Here is an 18,561-nt window from a genome sequence, read left to right as displayed (position 1 = left end):
CCCACCCCAATCTGGAGGTATAAAATGAACCACTCAAGTTTAATCACAAAAATAGCCTTTTAGTCTTACTTTATTATACCTTCTCTCTTCTCCCTAGTCAAGAAAAATAAATCTTCCAGTAGATAGACTTAATTTTATAGTGATAATAGCCTTTGAATCTATAGTCTCGGAAAGTCTTGTTTTCCTTCCAATTCCCTACATCTCACCTCCTGCTTCAGAGCTCTACTTATGTCTGCAAAATCATCTGAAAAAGAAGTGTCTGCATCCATAAATTATGAAATCAAGTCTTTGAATTGGTTCTGAGACATTAAGCATAGAGCAAGTATTTAAATATATGTTATTAGTAGTAAAGGCATTTTTTGAGTATTACCTTATTTTTTAATTAAGGAATAAAACTTTTCCTAATTGCCCACCTAAAATACTTCTCATTACTTAACCAAAAGTTACGAAATGTAAAACAAAGTTAAAATTCCTAATCAAATCAAATACGTAATGATTTTGGTCAGTTCTAGATGCAAAGAAAATGAATATTTTTGCTTTAAATTAGAAAATGAAAATCACTTGCTCTAATTTTTCTTTTGATGGAATTTAACATGAGAAGCTGGCTAACACATTGCCTGCATGTAATGTTGTTGTTTCTACCTTTAGAGAAAACTGCAGTCTGATGGAATGATAGGAGCTTTGCATGTCCTTTTGAAATTAATACATTGGCACACTAGTGAGAAAGTATTATAAATCAAGATTGACCATCAAAAATTATAAATATCTGCATTTTTTCACTGAAGAAGTATTCTCCACATGATCTCATTCATGTAGACATGCTTGCTTAATAAAATTTTTCAATATAATAATACACAGCCACGCCTGACCAGGTGGTGGCGCAGTGGATAGAGCGTTGGACTGGGATGCAGAGGACCCAGGTTTGAGACCCTGAGCTCACCAGCTTGAGCACAGGCTCATCTGGTTTGAGCAAAAGCTCACCAGCTTGAGCCCAAGGTCACTGGCTCGAGCAAGGGGTTAGTCTGCTGAAGGCCTGCAGTCAAGGCACATGTGAAAGAGCAATCAATGAACAACTAAGGTGTTGCAACACGCAATGAAAAACTAATGATTGATGCTTCACATCTCTCTTCATTCCTGTCTGTCCCTGTCTATCCCTCTCTCTCTGTCTCTGTAAAAAAAAAAAAAATACACAGCCACATTTACTTTGATCATACCTATTTTGTGGTATTGTCAACTTCATCACCTTAAATTCAGAGGTTCAGAGACTATGATAAACAAATCTCCCATAAATTAAATGAAATATCTTTTGTCAAGGTGACTTAATAATGGATAAAAACTAAATCACAAACCATTTTTCCAATTTTTCCCAGTTAGATTAATATTAATAATATATATAGTGGTTGTTTTATGATTTGAACACAATAAACTCTAATGATATGTATTCTGTTTTCACTAAAACACCTATTTGTAATGAGGCCATATTAACAGATACATTTAGTGACAGTTGGCCAGATTTTAAAAACTCACCATTCTTTGCTGAGACGAAAGAACACTGTCCCAGTCAGCATCTTGTTGAATGGTACTGACAAGTGTTGGTAGCTCCTCAGAGTGAGGTTTGTTGTGCATTATGGGGTGCAGAGGCAGATGGGAGGCCACATGTTGATCACTGCTCTCTTCCTTTTCCCTTGAGGTCAAATCTTGGGTCATCGCTTCCTCTCCATCAGCTGAACAGGCAAATGGAGAGGTGGCTTGCTTGGAAGACATTCTTCTGCAAGATGAGGAAACAAGTGTGGATTAAAAAGGGCTGTCGATAACAAAAAATTAATTAATTAACTAAACCCTTACATTTGACTAATTCAGAAAAAGAAAAAGTTCTCTAACTTCAGAGGTGCTTCTGATCTGCTCAAAAACAACTGAAAAGAGCTCTTAGCTTATCTATTCCACTTCCCCTCTTTGATTTTAACTAGCAAACCTCTTCCCACTAATTGTGGCATATTTTCTCTTCACAATACATAAATAAAGTCTTTATGGAATAAGTTTTCATTATGTATAGCATAATATGTGTATCCCCTGCCTCTGGTTCTCCCAACTAGATAATAAGCTTCTTGAGACTAATTTTATTGGTTTGGCTAGCAATGAAGAAAAAAAAAAAATGAATGAGCCTGACCTGTGGTGGCGCAGTGGATAAAACATCGACCTGGAACGCTGAGGTCGCCGGTTCGAAACCCTGCACTTGTCTGGTTAAGGCACATATGGGAGTTGATGCTTCCTGCTCCTCCCCCCTTTCTTTCTCTCTCTCTCACTCTCACTCTCTCTCCTCTCTAAAATGAATAAATAGGAAAGAAAATGAATGAACTGGCAAATGAGCCAGTTTGGAAGATGATTTGAAAATACATATATCCAAATTCCACTTGTGTTTTATGTCAGAACAAAAGAAGTCTATGTAAGAAAATATAATTAAAAGATTAAGTAATCTATGATGAAAGCTCTAAGCAAATTTGGTCCTGACTTCTGATTTTATACCTTGTAGTGAGCGCTAGGCCTAACACTGTTTGGTGTCAGTGTGATCCTTTTCTAAAGACCTTCCAGCTTTGTCAACTGCTGTAATTTACCTTTTAAGTGACATATTGATTGAGTGGCTGATTCGGTTAGATTAGTCTTAAAGCATTTTTATAACATTTGAATTGTGCATGTGAAATAACTATGTCTTTATTTTTTAATTATTTTTTTTATTACTGATTGATTTTAAAGAGAGAGAGAGAGACAGAAACATCTATCTGTTCCTGTATGTGCCCTGCCCGGGAATCAAACTGGCAAACTCTGCATGTAAGGACAACACTCTAATCAACAGAGCTATGCAGCCAGGACACAATGCCTCTTATTTTATATTAGAAAGTACATACAAGATTCAAAGCATTTAGTATGAAAATAGTAAAATGCCTGCAATGTGTGATAGTTTCAACACCCCCAAAACAATTACTGAGCGTTCATCTGTGTAACTCCAGGTAAACACCGACTGCATTCAGCACAAGGCCTCTATGCTGTGCTGCCATATACAATCAGAAATCATTATTATTAAACAGAAATTCAAAACTTTAATAATATCATTTTATCAGGATGATAATCTTAGCAAAATGTTTAGAAATAAAACCACTAAAAGTTTTTAAATTGAAATAAGAGGCAATTGAGCATCTTTTCTAAAACTTTATGGCATTTTTGGTTTACAGCATATTTAGCTCAGAAATTGCTGTGTAACGAAAGGAATAAAATCTCTACCTTAATTGCTCTTTAACATTAATTGATTTCATACCATTTTTTTAAAAATGCACAAATCAGTTAACATAGGAAACCACATGAGCATTTTTCAAATTAGCAAATCATTAACTTGCTAGTACTGTTTCTACAGACAAATAAATACTGATTAAAGGGTCTAGAAATCTGAGATTAACAGTTAAATTTACAAATCTGTCACATGCTTTCATGAATATTACAGTGAAGGAAATATCAAGTGCAAAGAAAAATAATTAAGTTAATTCCAATTTAAACAGTAGTTTTTATGTAGCTGCCCATGTTTCACATAGGATTTAACAGCTAATGCTAAATTTCTCACAATTAATGAGGGGGCTCTGATTTAGTATCCTATAGTAAAAAAAAAATTAAGATAAGATCTGTTACTCTAATTATGCACAGTTCTAAATAAAAGTATTACAGGCTTTGAAGTGCTTTGAAACATACTAAAATGCTGATACCTACTTATAATAATCATTCTACAAATATAAAAATTTCATCTATTAGATTTGATGCTAGAAAATAAAATGGAGAAAGGTACAGAAGAATGTCTATATTGTCTTTGAGAAGAAATAAAATGTTCTAAACTACTATATCAAAGAATCAGATAAGTATATTCTTAACCAATTTCTATAAATACTAACAAATAAGCAAATGTATACACACTTAGGGAAAATGATACCAAAGGATGTTTCTTAGTCTACATTAATCACTCTAGAGCTTACTTCATTGGCCCCATAAATACTATTGTAAAACCAGGCAAATTATAAATGTTTTCCAAGGTTATCAAGAGCTTTCCATAAACAACAAAAATGTTTTCATAGTTCAGATAATAATAGTACCAATAATGTCATCATTCACATTAAAAACAAAAGGATAAATTTGCTGCTGCTTTTTAAAACAGCTCCATACAATTGAAAGTCATAACCTAAAACTCATAGGGACTTTAGCTCCCCAACAAACATCCTGTTATTATAAAGTGACTTGGCTCCTTCCAATAGCAATATCTGTGATTGTCACTTTAGTATAAATCATGACACAAAATGCAAAAGTCTCTTAAGAATAATTCCAACTGCAAACTGCACCAGTGAACAATAGTGCACAATCCTAATTAAACACAACCATGCAGCTGTAAAAATAGACTAAATCTGTCCAAAACCATGAGTTCAGTTTAAAGACTGGTTTGTTAAGAGTGTTTTCTTAAGGAAGGCTGGGCCCTCAGTCTTAATCAGCCAATAAATTATTTCCTGCAATTACATTAAATAGAAAATTATCTTCAAATGGGGAGTGTTAATTGAAAATCAAAATTCAGAGGGAAGTTTAGAAATTACACGCTGAATACAATTAGTGAGGAAAGGCTTCACCTCGCCTTCATCAACAGTCTTCTGGTGATCCCTCCAGTGACCATTCGACAAAGCTGCCTACTTACAACATCACACAATTTGTCTTTTATTTTGCACCTACAAATACAATGTGCATCAAAGTTGCAAATAAAAGACAGGCTGCCAAAAAAAAAAATTAAATCTGACTGTTCAGCCTCAGTTCACACCATCATTAGGGGACAAGGACAGGGGAAGGAAGGACAACTTCTAAATCCCCGCCTTTAGCAAAGGAATTGACACTATTTTTTTTTTTTTTTTTTTTTTTTTTTTTACTTCAAGACTACCTTTCCATGTAATATTTTACTTAAGTTTCTTGTGTTTACTATAGTTCTCAAACACTTTGCTGGCAGAGAAAAAGGTGATTTTGTTCTTTGAGCTAGCACTCTGGGCATTTTCTTTTGATGAAATTTTTGGGCTTGTTTCACGTTTGTTTTTTATTTGATGTGGTCGTTATTTTTGTTTTGAGGTGGTGAGTTTTGTTGTATTTTGAAAAGAAAAGTGCGTACAAATTCATTTTAATGCACAGTTTATTAAATAAGTCAAATTTACTGATTATTAGATTTGATTTACTGATTATTTTTTGCACACTTTATTAAAGAGTCCTTCAATTTACTGATTACATCCTCATTCATAGCATTTCTTTACTAACTTTCCCTTTCAAAACATTTTTCTAGACCAACTAAACAGTATTCTAGAAGCTGCAAAGAGTCTTGGTAACACTTTTACTATAACCACTGCAGCATGTCTACCCTCTTTTAGAAATCATAAATCAGATGTACACCTGTTTTAATGTTTCATGTCATGTCAGATAATTACTTTTACTTTTAATGCTCATATCAGTAATTTTCCATTACAAAAACTTTCACCCCCAGTGTATTAGAACAGTATCTTACTTTAGCTGCTGCCATATATAACTAGTAAGAAGCAAAAGGATCAAAATCCTTGTGAAAATGATCAATTTCCATGTGACTTTACTTTGTTTTATTTTTGCACTATAACTTAAAAATCATTCAAATGAATTGTTTTTTTAATTTGTATTAAAAAAAAATCTCCCTAGTTATACCCCCTGAAAACGGGGGGTTATAATGGAAGTGCTGACACAACCCTAACTAAAGCAGCGCAAATGTTGCCGCTATAATACACAAAATCAAGTTCTATTATTCTAAACGATCCTCGCTCATGGGATTTTTCTTTACTGTGCTCCCAGCCAAACTGCTGAAGCATGAAAAATTTAAATGCAATCAAATGCGCCCAATTCTACTTTACTAGAACAAGTGTCTACAGTGGTACAATCTTAAAAGGAGATGCAACAGATTTGTTTGGTGTTTTTTTTAACTGTTTATTTATAATACAGTGCATTGGAGATAAAATAAAAGAGGAAATTACACTCACATGGTACCAGTGTATTGACTACACAGAGTACATTATAATCAGAGAGAAAAACTACATTGTCAACTTATCACATTGGTTAAACAAGATGGTTTTCTGGGGCATAGTTATTATCAAGAAAAACCTCCAGAGAGAACTGCATATCTTTGGGACACATAAAACTAAATTGCCATCATGTGTTCCCCGAGTTTGAAATGTCTCTGCCCAGCAGATCAAGTGAATTCTCAGGATGCCAGGCCATTGGAAAGAACTTTAGGGCTTAAGACTTTGGGGAATGAGGTTGTCTCAGATAAAGTCTCCTGTAATTGATAATGTTTTCTAGGAAGTCAGTAGGAATGCCTCTAGAAAGATGAACATTATTTTACTCCAAAATCCCAGTATAAAATCTAAACAATTAGGCCTTTACAAACCTACTCAGACAATAAATTTATTTTGTATCCTTTAACAAGAAATTGAGATTAGCCGGTCCAAGACTTTATAAAATGGTAAGGACTGGATATCTATACATTAAGTCCTCTATCTCAGAAAATCATACTGTCTAGAACTTTAAACCTTTCTGACATGATGTTGTTTTTTAAAAAGTTATTTGTATATATTTAAAAGTTGGGATTATTATTATTATTATCCTTATCATTATTTTTAGCAAGAGAGGGAAAGCCAGAGACAGACAGACAGGAAGGGAGAGAGATGAGAAGCATCAACTCATAGTTGTGGCACCTTAGTTGTTCATTGATTGTTTTCTCATATGTGCCTTGACCGGGGGGCTCTAGCCAAGCCAGTGACCTCTTGCTCAAGTCAGCAACCTTGGGCTAAAACCAGCAACCTTGGGCTTCAGGCCAGCGACCTTTGTGCTCAAGCCAATGACCATGAGGTCATGTCTATGATCCCATGTTCAAGACAGAGACCCCATACTTAAGCTGGCGAGCCCGCACTCAAGCCTGAGACCTCAGGGTTTCAAACCTAGGTCCTCTGCATCCAAGGCCAATGCTCTATCCACTGCGCCAACCCCTGGTTTGGCTAAAAGTTAGGATTATTTTAAAACAACTTTCTCATAAAGCATAGCTACTCACAATTACTGGGTTTTTTCTTTGCTACTTCTTGGAAAGAATCCATCTCCAAAGTATCATTTGGGATTTAATGTAACTATAGAAAAAGAGCCACTGAGTTTACTAGAACAATACTTTTAACCTGATTTTTTAAAAATGTTTTCATTATATCTAAGATTTTAATCAAATGGTATTCACTTTTTATGTGTGTTACATTTGTTCAAAAGGAGCCCTGTTTAGACATAAAGCGACATTTTAATAGTTGGTTTACTTAAAGAAAAAATTCAGGCCAACATTCACATTTATTTTTGCAACTCAGCCCTAGGCTACCAGAGTAGACTTATTTCAGTCATATAATTCACTGTTAATTTAATCCTGCAATTGATCTAATACTGAGAAATAAACAACTAATTTTCCAAAAATATAACACAGTGCCTCTCGTTTTAAGGAGCATGAGTAACAGATATGTTCAGCTGCCAAAATGCACAATGCCCAGGAACCCCACAGAGGGTGTCAGCCCACCCAACCTAAAGCAAAGACTAATTTAAAAACCTGCCTGTACCTCTAATTCCCACATTTAAAAATGGATAGGGGGAGGAACCCTGATTCCAGACATTAAAATGAAGACATTCCTTTTAACATTTTTCCTGCTTTATTTGGATAAAGCCTGTGGGGTATTACTGATTCCCTGTATTGTTCTATACGGCACTACCTCCTCTCCCCCACTCTACCCCCTCAGATTTCCCAAGGCTTCTGCCAGGGCTTCTCTCTCTTCTATCTGTTTAAAAAGAAAACTTTAGTGAAAAAGAAGGTAACTGCTTTCAGAGCTACCTTGGAGACTTATAAATCAATCCTTTAAAGTGTGCAGTGTCTCTTTCAGAACATATATGGTAAAATATGCAGACAGTATCTGTTGGAAGAAAGCTCACTGATTTGAGATAGCAGTCAAATCAATAGAGATTAGACCAATGAAATATGTTTGAAGCACTAGAAGTATGTCTAAGAAATGGCTTAAATTAATGGATTTTGGCTTATCTAAGTCTTCTAATTTTTCACACCAAACTACCAAAATTGTTTTCAAAGGCCTTCTGAGGTTCTTACAAAACAGGGACTATCTGGAACAGATTCTTCTCAAGTCATCAAAGTTTGTGTTTCTAGAGTTTATATTTAGCTGACAATATTGCTGTCACTTTATATAGCTTAAGACTGTTCTTTGGACTAGAGCTCATATGTCTTGGAATGCTTTGACTCATGAATTGTTTCTCCTGATAATGTTACATCACGTAACCACCTCTGTCTAATTGGTTAGTATCTGCTAGAAGAGGCAGGCGACCAACCTAACCACTGGGCTGCCTGCCGGACTGCCTATGGAAAGCCTATCATTATTACATGTGTCCCTGAGTATCCAGTTTCTTCCCAGGATTAAAACAATTTGATTTCATGTAACCACTATCTATACTCTTTGCCTAATAGCAATAATACTGAATTTTTTTCACAGTTTATTTACCAGTAATTTGTTGGGATCTTTGCTTTGGAAAGCTAGGCCCAAATATATATGAATAAAATCAGTCACTCAACAGTAAGAGCAAAGCCAAACAATAGCTACTATAAAAATACCCTAACATAGAGGATTTTAATCAAGCACAAATGACTTAATAGTTCAACTGTAAGACATCAGTGTGGCTTGAGTGAATGAAAGCTGTATAAGATAATGAGAATGAATTTTATATACATTCACTTTGAATCTCCTCTTCACATGAACTGAGAATCATAATTGCCAAACATGTCCAATGCTAAACAATACCAAACATGTCTTTGTCAGCTTGAAAGACACTAGTATGGAAGCCCAGTTACAAGATAGTTTATTTAATTATTAATAAAAATTATAAACCAGAACAATAACTTCTCAGAGAAAAAACAGTAGGAAGCTGTCACTGTGTACTTTTCCATTCTTGCCTTTACTTTTCAGTTTTTAATACTGCCAGAAAAAAAGAAAAAAAGAAAAATTGTACTGTATGGATTGTTTTAAAAACTGAAGGTTCCTATATGGTGAGAGTGAATAAAATGATATAAAGAAGCTAATCTCTGAGGTTCTCCTCTAGTTAAATAAAGTAGTCCAGCAATTCATCCCTTTTATATTATGAAATAAGATATAAATTTCAAGTTCCAATAGAATAAGAGGAGAAAGAGCAAAGGGGAGGGACAAGGAGAGGGGCAGAGGAAACAGGAGAGGAAAGAAAGAGGGCGGAGCGAAGTGGAAAGGGGAGGAGAGAAACAACTGTGGCTTTGCAGTTCATTTTCAGTTTGTCTACTTAATGAAAACCTCATTGTACAACCCTGAAAACCATTTCCAGCAGGCAAAGTATTTCTGATTCAGCAGAGGTTACACAAGCATCAAAGCAGTTAAATATAGGTGCCAAGCCGCATTGCCAGGAGCTCTTAGTACAGTGAGTTAGTGTTACCTGACAGGTTAGCGAATATAAAATTACTTGTTTCTCCAATTGAAGACAATCAAATTGTCACCTTCCATTGTAATAATGCACAACTAGTGATCAGCAAAGTGCAAACATAATTACCATGAAGAAAACAAAAAATCAAATCCAAATCTCTCTACAGAGTAAACACATCTATCTGGCTCCCCCCCCAAAAGGAGTGCATTTTAATACTGAATGCTATGATGTAATGTTTATGTTATTTAATAATAAGATTTATTAGTCTTACACTAAATTAAAATGAAAAACAACAAGAAAGATAAATTCATAAAATGTGAATACAAATACCAATAAGAACACTACAGCCTTCCAGACAGAGAAGGCCTGCAAATTATATCACTGCCATTTGGGCCCATAATGCTAAGTGTATGTCAGCAGCACATCCATTAAAAAAAACACGCTTTCAGAGATTTCTTCCTAGCCTAGAAACCTTTCTGAAGTTGAAAGTGCAGGTAGGGTCCAACCTCAAAAGCTTTTGTCTTAATTTTTCCTTAAAAGAAAAAAGTTATGCTTTATTTTTGTCTTAAATAGCCCATATTTTTGAGGTTGAAAATAACCTCACAAAAAGCATCTTTACCCAAGTTTAGAAAAATAATTGAGCATAGGGTGCATGTCCACAACTCTTATTGAGACGCTCAGCATCTGGAATTCTCGTCCAAATTTGGTAGCTAGATTGGCCAACTCTCAAAGTGATTTTAGTAACCTAAAGCTGAGTTAGTATTAAAGCACTGAAAATTTGACATGCTTCTCCCATACCCAGAAGATTCCTAAAATATTAATATAAATGCTGCTCCAAACAAACCACATCTTAATAAAATGACTTTATATTTCACTCAAATTTTAAAACATTCAGATTTACATCATTTCTTCCAATATGTCAAAAACTATCCTTCCCATTCTCAAAACACTCTTAACATGGGGATTTTCTTCTTTCTTCTGTAATGACTTCCTTTCATCAGAAAAGTGTATCATACCTACAAGCTAATGCCTGATATTTCATTTTTACCTGATACCTCTGTTCTAAAGAATATCATTTATAATCCTCTAACCAAAAAATGGATCAGTTAAGGGAAAAAAGGAAGAACTGCACCAGAATGAAAGTGAAATGAATTAGGAACCATCAACAACATAAGATTCCCTGAGCTTGAACCTTTGCATATAAATTTAGACATTTGCGATTAGACAGATCATTCCTTAGAATGATGCTTTCATCCTTTATAAATCTGAAATGGTCAATCTTATACTGCATTCCTATTTCTTTATTCCTTCATTCCTCCAATTAGTTATGAACGGGTTTTTGGAATTTTTGTTTGATTTTTAGGATAAAAGGTGAGGTAAAGACATTGGGGTGACTTATGTGGTTAAATCAGAAGCAGAAGAAGGATGGGGGAAACAGGAAAAAGGGAAAGTCCAATCTCTAGTTGGAAGTCTTATGGCGACTTAAGATAAATTTTCTATCATTAAGAGAAGTGATATGCATGTGAGAAATGAGACTGATTTAGGAAAAGATTTTTTCCTCCTTGACCTTGCCAACTTTCAAGTAATAAAGTTCTTTTCAAAGGATCCTACTTATAAACTTAACACAATAAAAACCTCTCAGTAATGGGAATGTGAGCTGTGGTTTTTCAACTTCAATGATGAGTAACTTAGTACATTCCTAAAGTTATGCTCCGATAGCATATTTGCTACAAACAGTAATAATAGAATATATCACACACACAGAAGGAAACCTGTTGTCAGAGAATGTCTTCCAGACCCAGAGAGATAAATGTTTGCATAGATAGCATCATAAGCTTATAGTAAGTGGAAGGAAAAAGAACAACATAAAAATATTTTGTCTTATATGTAAAAAGAAGTTTTTTTATATGTTCCATAAGGGTAAGGATCGTGTTTGTCTTCTTCATTGCTGGATTCCCCAGTACCCAGCACAGTGCACACCACATTGTAAACAATCTATAATATTTGAAAGAGGAAAAATTAGAGAAGATGAACAAATTAAGTTATTTTTCAAATTTAAGGTGAATAATCTTGGAAATACTACTCACATGTTAATGTTACCAACCTAAGCATTATTCTTTCTGTATATTCTTTCTACCAAACATCTCATTCCTGAAATCATGATTTTCACATCTATATCCCCAACACTGAGCTCTCTCTCATTTCCCTGAAATACAACAGTCCTCAAATGACTGCTAGATATTTATAACAAGATGTACTCTGCTATGTCATATTCAACAAATTTAAAATTAGATTCATCTTTATTTCCTTCAATACCCTCCCTCATTCATTCACACCCAGAGGAGCATCATTCTCAGAATCATCCAAGTGCAAAACATGAAGACTATATCCGTCTCTTCTTTCTCATCTTTGATCCTCATTGCTAACCTGTCACTAAGCTCCATCAGCTCCTCCTTAATAATGTCTCTTAAGTTCCTATCTTCTTACCATACTCATAATCACTTTAGTACAGGACTTTATTACACTTCCCATCAAGACTCTTGCAACAGATTCTAAACTGGTTTCCCTAATTTCAGTACTTCTCCCTCCAAATCAGCCTTACCAACACTCCCATTATCAGATCTAGAAAAGACAGTAGCTCTTCCCTGATGACAGAAACAAGCTCAAACTCCTGACCCCGGCATTCAAGGCCCTCTATCCAGATCCAATCAATCTTTTAAAACTTATCTTCGAGTAGTCTACACTTTAACCTTATATTCTAACTAGACTGATATACTCAGACTTCATTTATTACTGCCTCCCAGCCTTTTCTTCACCTGTCTCTCCATACAACCCTCACCTTGCTTTCATATCACTAGGATACCAACTGAGACTATTACAGGTAACTACGAGCCATCCTTCTCTTAATCAAATCTAATAAGTGCTCTGAAAATGTATTTTTATAATTTTTTAAATGTTTAACATCGTTATATATTTTATAAGTAATTACAACTTTTTCAAGGACAAGAACAAAATTCTGTATCCCTGCTGTATCTAGTACAATATTTTGCACAAAGAAAATATTTTAAAAATATTTGCCAAATTATTTAAATATTATTAAATGAACAAAATAAATTTAGGGTATTATACTTAATCAGAGGATTTAAAGTAAAGCTTCTAGATCTCTGTACATAAATTAGTTTTTCAGGACTATCTCCTCTTCCCCCACCCCTGGTCAACTAATTTCATTTCATACTTTAAAAGTTCTACATATTTGGCCCTGGCCTGTTGGCTCAATGGTAAAGCATCAGCTTGGCATATGGATGTCCCAGGTTCAATTCTCAGTCAGGGCATGCATGAGCAGTGACCATCTGCTTCTACACATCCCTCTCCCCTTCTCTCTTTCTCTCTTTCCCCATCCTGCAGTCATGGCTCGATGGGTTGAAGCACATCATCCTTGGGCGCTGAGGGTGGCTCCCTGGAGCCTTCACCTCAGGTGCTAAAAATAACTCGGTTGTGAGCATGGCCCCAGATGGGCAGAGCATCGACCCCAATGGGGATTGCTGGGTGGATCCCAGTTATGGCGGATGTGGGAGTCTGTCTCTCTATCTCCCCTCCTCTCACTTGGAAAAGAAGAAGAAAAGAAAAAAAGTTCTACTTTTCGACTTTGGTCAAGATGGCAGTTTAAGTTAACATGGTACTGGCCTCTTCCCACAGCCACATCAAAATTACAACTAAACTACAGAACAACCATCATCCAGAACTGACTGAAATGTGGCTGAATGGAAGTCCTACAACTGGGAATTTAAAGAAGAAGCCACATTAAGAGGGAGGGATGAAGACATGGAATGAGCTGGTTCCACACCCGCATGTGGTGGTTTAAAACCAGGAGGAATATCTTGACTGCAGAGGTTCCCGCTGAGGAGCTTGGGGTCCAAGCTTCACACCAGACCTTCTAGCCCAGAATTCCAGAGCCAGAGAAGTCCTCATAACTTCTTCTGTAAAAACCGACAGGGATTGTGGCGTAGTGAGACGGAGTGCTGCTGGAGTCCCCGGCAGCTCCTCTTAGACGGTCTGTGCATGGACCTGCTGCAACTCACTTGTTCTGAGCTCCAGTGCTAGGGCAGCAGCTTGAAAGGAATCAGGGACATACAGGGAGAAATTGGATTGTCAGGCATCAGGGCAAGAGCTGGAGGCCAAAAGTGCTGGCAGAGGCCATTGTTCTTTTTCCCCACTGAGCTGGCAGGTGGGTGCTGTATCTAAGTTTCCATCAACATGGTTCACACTATTTTCCCTTCCCTGGTGATTCCCTTTGCCCCACTCAACTTGCAGACCCACCGAAGCCATAGCTTTCCCATACAATCGGCCTCTCTTGCCTCGTGCCTCAGACTTTCCTAAAATCTGTCAAACAATATGTGGCGTCTGCATACCTCATACCTCTTACTAAGTGGCCTTAGACCTGGCAGTAGCAACAGCCTTGTTTCACAGCTTAGCCTCTCCTGGGCACCAGCAAGCCCAGTATAAGTAGCAGCCATCTGCACATTGCTCTGTAGCTCATGCCAGTTGGCCTCAGGCAAGGCACAGTCAGTAGCTGATCTTGCACCTCCTGGGTGGTCCCAGAGCAAGTATACCTACCCAGTGGACAGCTTCAGACCACGCAGATTACAACCCTACCACTTCCAGAGTGACATACTCAAGGGGTGGGCTGAGTGAGCACCAAAGCCCTACTGAAGCAAGTCTTGCTCTGTATGGTTGACTCCTGCATAGCAGCTCCTCTGCTATAGTCACAGCCAGTCCTCAAAGCTGATTGATCTGGGGATCAACCCCTCCCAGTGACACCAATACCAATCAAGGCTCAACTACAACAGGACGGTGCACACACCCCACACAGGGGTGCACCTGAGCACCCAGCTCAGGTGACTGGGGAGGTTGTGCCACAGGGCCCTATAGGACACTTACTACACAAGGCCATTCTACCAAGTCTGGGAGACATAGAAGTTCTATCTAATATATGGAAACAAGAACACAGGAAGCAGCCAGAATGCAGAGACAAAAAAAATTTTTTCAAGTAGAAGAATAGTAGAAATCTCCAGAAAAAGAAATAAACATATAGAGTTTAAAACACTGGTTATAAGGATGCTCAAGAAATTTAGTGAGAACTTCAACAAAGAAATGCTAAACATAAAAAAGGACATAAAAGCCATAAGAAAAGAACAAGTCAGAAATGAAGGATATATTAACTGAAATGAATAATTTACAGGGAATCAACAGTAGAGTAGATCAAGCTGAGAATCAAATTAGCAATTTAGAAAATAAGGAAGGAAAAAGAATCTAAAAAGAAATGATGATAGTGTAAGGAGACTCTGGGAGAACCTCAGGCATACCAACACTCTCATCATGGGAGTACCAGAAGAAAAAGATAGAGAGCAAAAAAATGAAAACCTATTTGAAAAAAATAATGACAGTAAAATTCCCTAACCTGGTGAAGGAAATAGACATACAAGTCCAGGAAGCACAGAGAGTCCCAAACAAGATGAACCTAAAGAGGCCCACACCAAAACACATCATAGTCAAAATGCAAAAGGTGCCTGACTAGGCGGTGGCGCAGTGGATAGAGCGTCGAACTGGGATGTGGAAGACCCAGGTTCAAGACCCCGAGGTTGCCAGCTTGAGCGTAGGCTCATCTGGTTTGAGCAAAGCTCACCAGCTTGAGCCCAAGGCCACTGGCTCGAACAAGGGGTTACTCGGTCTGCTGAAGGCCCGCAGTCAAGGCACATATGAGAAAGCAATCAATGAACAACTAAGGTGTTGCAACACGCAATGAAAAACTAATGATTGATGCTTCTCATCTCTCTATTCCTGTCTGTCTGTCCCTATCTATCCCTCTCTCTGACTCTCTCTCTCTCTCTGTAAAAAAAATAAAATAAATAAATAAATAAAAAACAAAATGCAAAAGGTTAAGCACAAAGAGCGAATCTTAAAAGCAGCAAGAGAAAGCGGTTAGTTACCTATAAGGGAGCTCTCATAGACTGTCAGTTGATTTCTCAACAGAAACTTTGCAGGCCAGAAGGGATCAGCAAGAAATATTCAAAGTTTATGAAAATCAAGGCTCTACAACCAAGATTACTCTACCCAGGAAAGCTATCAGTTAGAATAAAAGGACAGATAAAGAGCTTCTTAGACAAGAAAAAACTAAAAGTTTATCACCACCAAACCCATATTATATAAAATGTTAAAGGGTCTTCTTGAAGAAGAAGAAAAATTAAAGTTCCAAAACATTAACAATAAAATGAAAATAAATGCATACCTATCAACAGTTGAATCTAAAAAACAAAAGAAATGAAAAGCAGAACAGAAAACAAACTCATAGATACAAAGGACACTTTGATCATTGCCAGCTGGGAGCAGATATGGGGGCTGGGGGAAAAGGTGAAGGGATTGAGAAGTACAGTTGGTTGTTAGAGAATAGTCATGGGATGTAAAGTACAGCACAGGGAATACAGTCAATATGTATGGAATTAGATGGATAGAAGACTTATCGGGATGATCTTAGTAAGTTATAAAATGTCTAATCACTGGGCTGTATACCTGAAACTAATAATAATACTGTACATTAACTGTAATTGAAAAATAAAAAATGATTCAAAGGGGGGAAAAGGAAAAGAAACAACAAATAAAACTATTTTGAGCTTTAAAGAATGTTCTATAAACATTAAAAAGATGGATAGATGGATGGATAGACAAATGAATGGATGGATAGATGGAAGAATAAATGACTGCTGGAGAGACAGTTGAACAGATACATAAGTTGTATTTACTAGAAAGTATGCTGAGAAAGTACCAGTCTCTGTGCTGAACTCTGTGTCATGTATTTTCTCATTTAGTTCTCACAACAACTCTAGGAATTAGATAATGTCATTATCCCAATTTTCCAGATAAAAAAGCCAGGGCACAAAAAATGTTTTTCTGAAAAAAATGAAAACTTGTCTAATGTTGTACATAGTAAATACAGAAAGCAGAATTTGAACTCGGGTAATCTAACTCTGGGGTAGATTTAAATAAAGGTAACTGATAGTAAATCTAAATTAAATAAATTACTAACTATTTTTAATTATCATCTGAATTTTTCTTTACTAATTTGTATATCTCTTGTAGAATTTTATTTATATTTCAGTTTAGATTCTTGTTTAATCCAATCTCAGCCAAATATTTGCTATCTTTACTTTTCCTTCCTTTTTACTTCTGCAGTTAGAGGCCTTTAATTACTGGTTAGCAACTAAAGAAAGAGAGAGAGAGAGAGAAGAAAGGAGAACAGGTAATCCTTTAATCAATCCATTTGACTCCCATTCCTGACGTTTTGGCAACAAACATGGTACGTAATTCAAGCCATTGCCATATAAGGCTGTATGTAGCTTTTATAAAGTAAACTATATAACAAATATTTGTTGGGTCTTAACTATCCATGCTTTCCTTACCATGTTTTTTCTGGTTAGTCTAAATGATCAACATTTAATTATATTCTCACACAGACAACATTACAAGATAGTGATGTTACAGTCCCTTCATTTCAAGATCCAGGTAAGAATGAGATCCAATTTCTACCTTCTAGCTCTCACCATAGCAGCCATAAAAGAAGCATCAGGTACAACTGAAGCTATTTCAATACAAAAATGGGAGGACAGCTTGGCCAGGCGGTGGCACAGTGGATGGAACATCGGACTGGGATGCGGAGGACCCAGGTTTGAAACCCCAAGGTCACCAGCTTGAGCACAGGCTCATTTGGTTTGAGCAAAAGCTCACTAGCTTGAGCCCAAGGTCGCTGGCTCGAGAAAGGGGTTACTTGGTCTGCTGAAGGCCCGCGGTCAAGGCACATATGAGAAAGCAATCAATGAACAACTAAGGTGTCACAACAAAAAACTGATGATTGATGCTTCTCATCTCTCTCCGTTCCTGTCTGTCTGTCCCTGTCTATCCATCTCTCTGACTCTCTCCCTGTCTCTGTAAAAAATAAAAATAAAAAAAATAAAAATAAAAATAAATGGGAGGACAGCCTTGAGGGAAAACACGACAAGGTATTTGAGCAGTATGTATTTAACACACAACCTGTCTAGAGTTCATTTCAGGAATTGCAGAGTAATTTAGACATCCTCTTAAAATCTGACTACCATATAACATTACATACACCCTAACTTCTAGGGGGGGGGCAGGAGATACCTATACATAATGGCCTGCATTTTTATAAATCATCTGTGAAAGATGAAGAAAGGTTTTCACCACCATTCCCAAAGTTTTACATTTTTTATATACACAAAACAGTCTAGCTTCACAAAAAAGTAAGTAAATAAATAAAGTGCTGTTATCTTGCATTTCTCCCTATCTACTTCCACCACCCCTCTTTCCTTACAACTAGTTGCTTTAGGTTTCTCACTTGCATTTGCTGGAAACATATTGTCATAAACCGCTCTACTAGAACATGAGAATCCAATTGTTGCTATTAATCATTGCGCAGAATTGAGTTACCATCGTAAAAGGAAAGTAAGACTGTTCTTTACCAAGTGCCTTATATGCACACCTACCAAGCCACAGAACTCCTAGTTTTCCCAAGTGTCTTATGGGGGGGGGGGGGAATCCTGCATCATTTATCTAGTTCTGTTTCTTTCCTCTGATGTAGGCACCACCTCACAAGTTCCCCAAATTGAAAAACTTACAATTATCATGCCTAAATCTATTGCTTTTTTTCATGTTTTCAAAAGTAAGTCTTTTATTGACATCCATGGTGATTAGAACTGGAGAAGTGCCATCAATATGAACAGAATTTACTGCAGAAGAAAAACTAGTATAATGAAAAGGTTTAGAGTAGGGTTTTAAAGCCCAGGCCTCTCAGTTATTAGATCTGTGTACCTGAGGAGTTACTTAATTCTCTGAGCTTCCATGTCCTCATCTATAAAATCAGACACAATACATCTTCCTTGAAGACTTGTTGTGAAAGTTAAATCAATATATATGTTGGTACTTGGTATTTTGTAG

The 18,561-nt window shown here is 36.5% G+C and overlaps 1 protein-coding gene across 18 annotated transcripts in view; it reads right to left on the bottom strand.

Annotated features, from left to right (window-relative positions):
* Nucleotides 1–18,561, bottom strand: part of SOX6 (SRY-box transcription factor 6) — a 655,048-nt gene that overhangs the window by 377,523 nt on the left and 258,964 nt on the right. For all 18 annotated transcript variants that reach the window (XM_066365360.1, XM_066365351.1, XM_066365321.1 and 15 more), the window contains one exon: nt 1,528–1,768. In XM_066365360.1, coding sequence (XP_066221457.1) covers nt 1,528–1,764 — 237 coding nt within the window. In that variant the 5' untranslated portion in view covers nt 1,765–1,768. The remainder of the gene's footprint in view (nt 1–1,527; nt 1,769–18,561) is intronic.

The sequence above is a fragment of the Saccopteryx leptura genome, chromosome 1, assembly GCF_036850995.1.
Source record: "Saccopteryx leptura isolate mSacLep1 chromosome 1, mSacLep1_pri_phased_curated, whole genome shotgun sequence".
In the NCBI taxonomy this organism is placed as follows: domain Eukaryota; kingdom Metazoa; phylum Chordata; class Mammalia; order Chiroptera; family Emballonuridae; genus Saccopteryx; species Saccopteryx leptura.
This window is presented reverse-complemented; position numbering and strand designations above follow the sequence as displayed.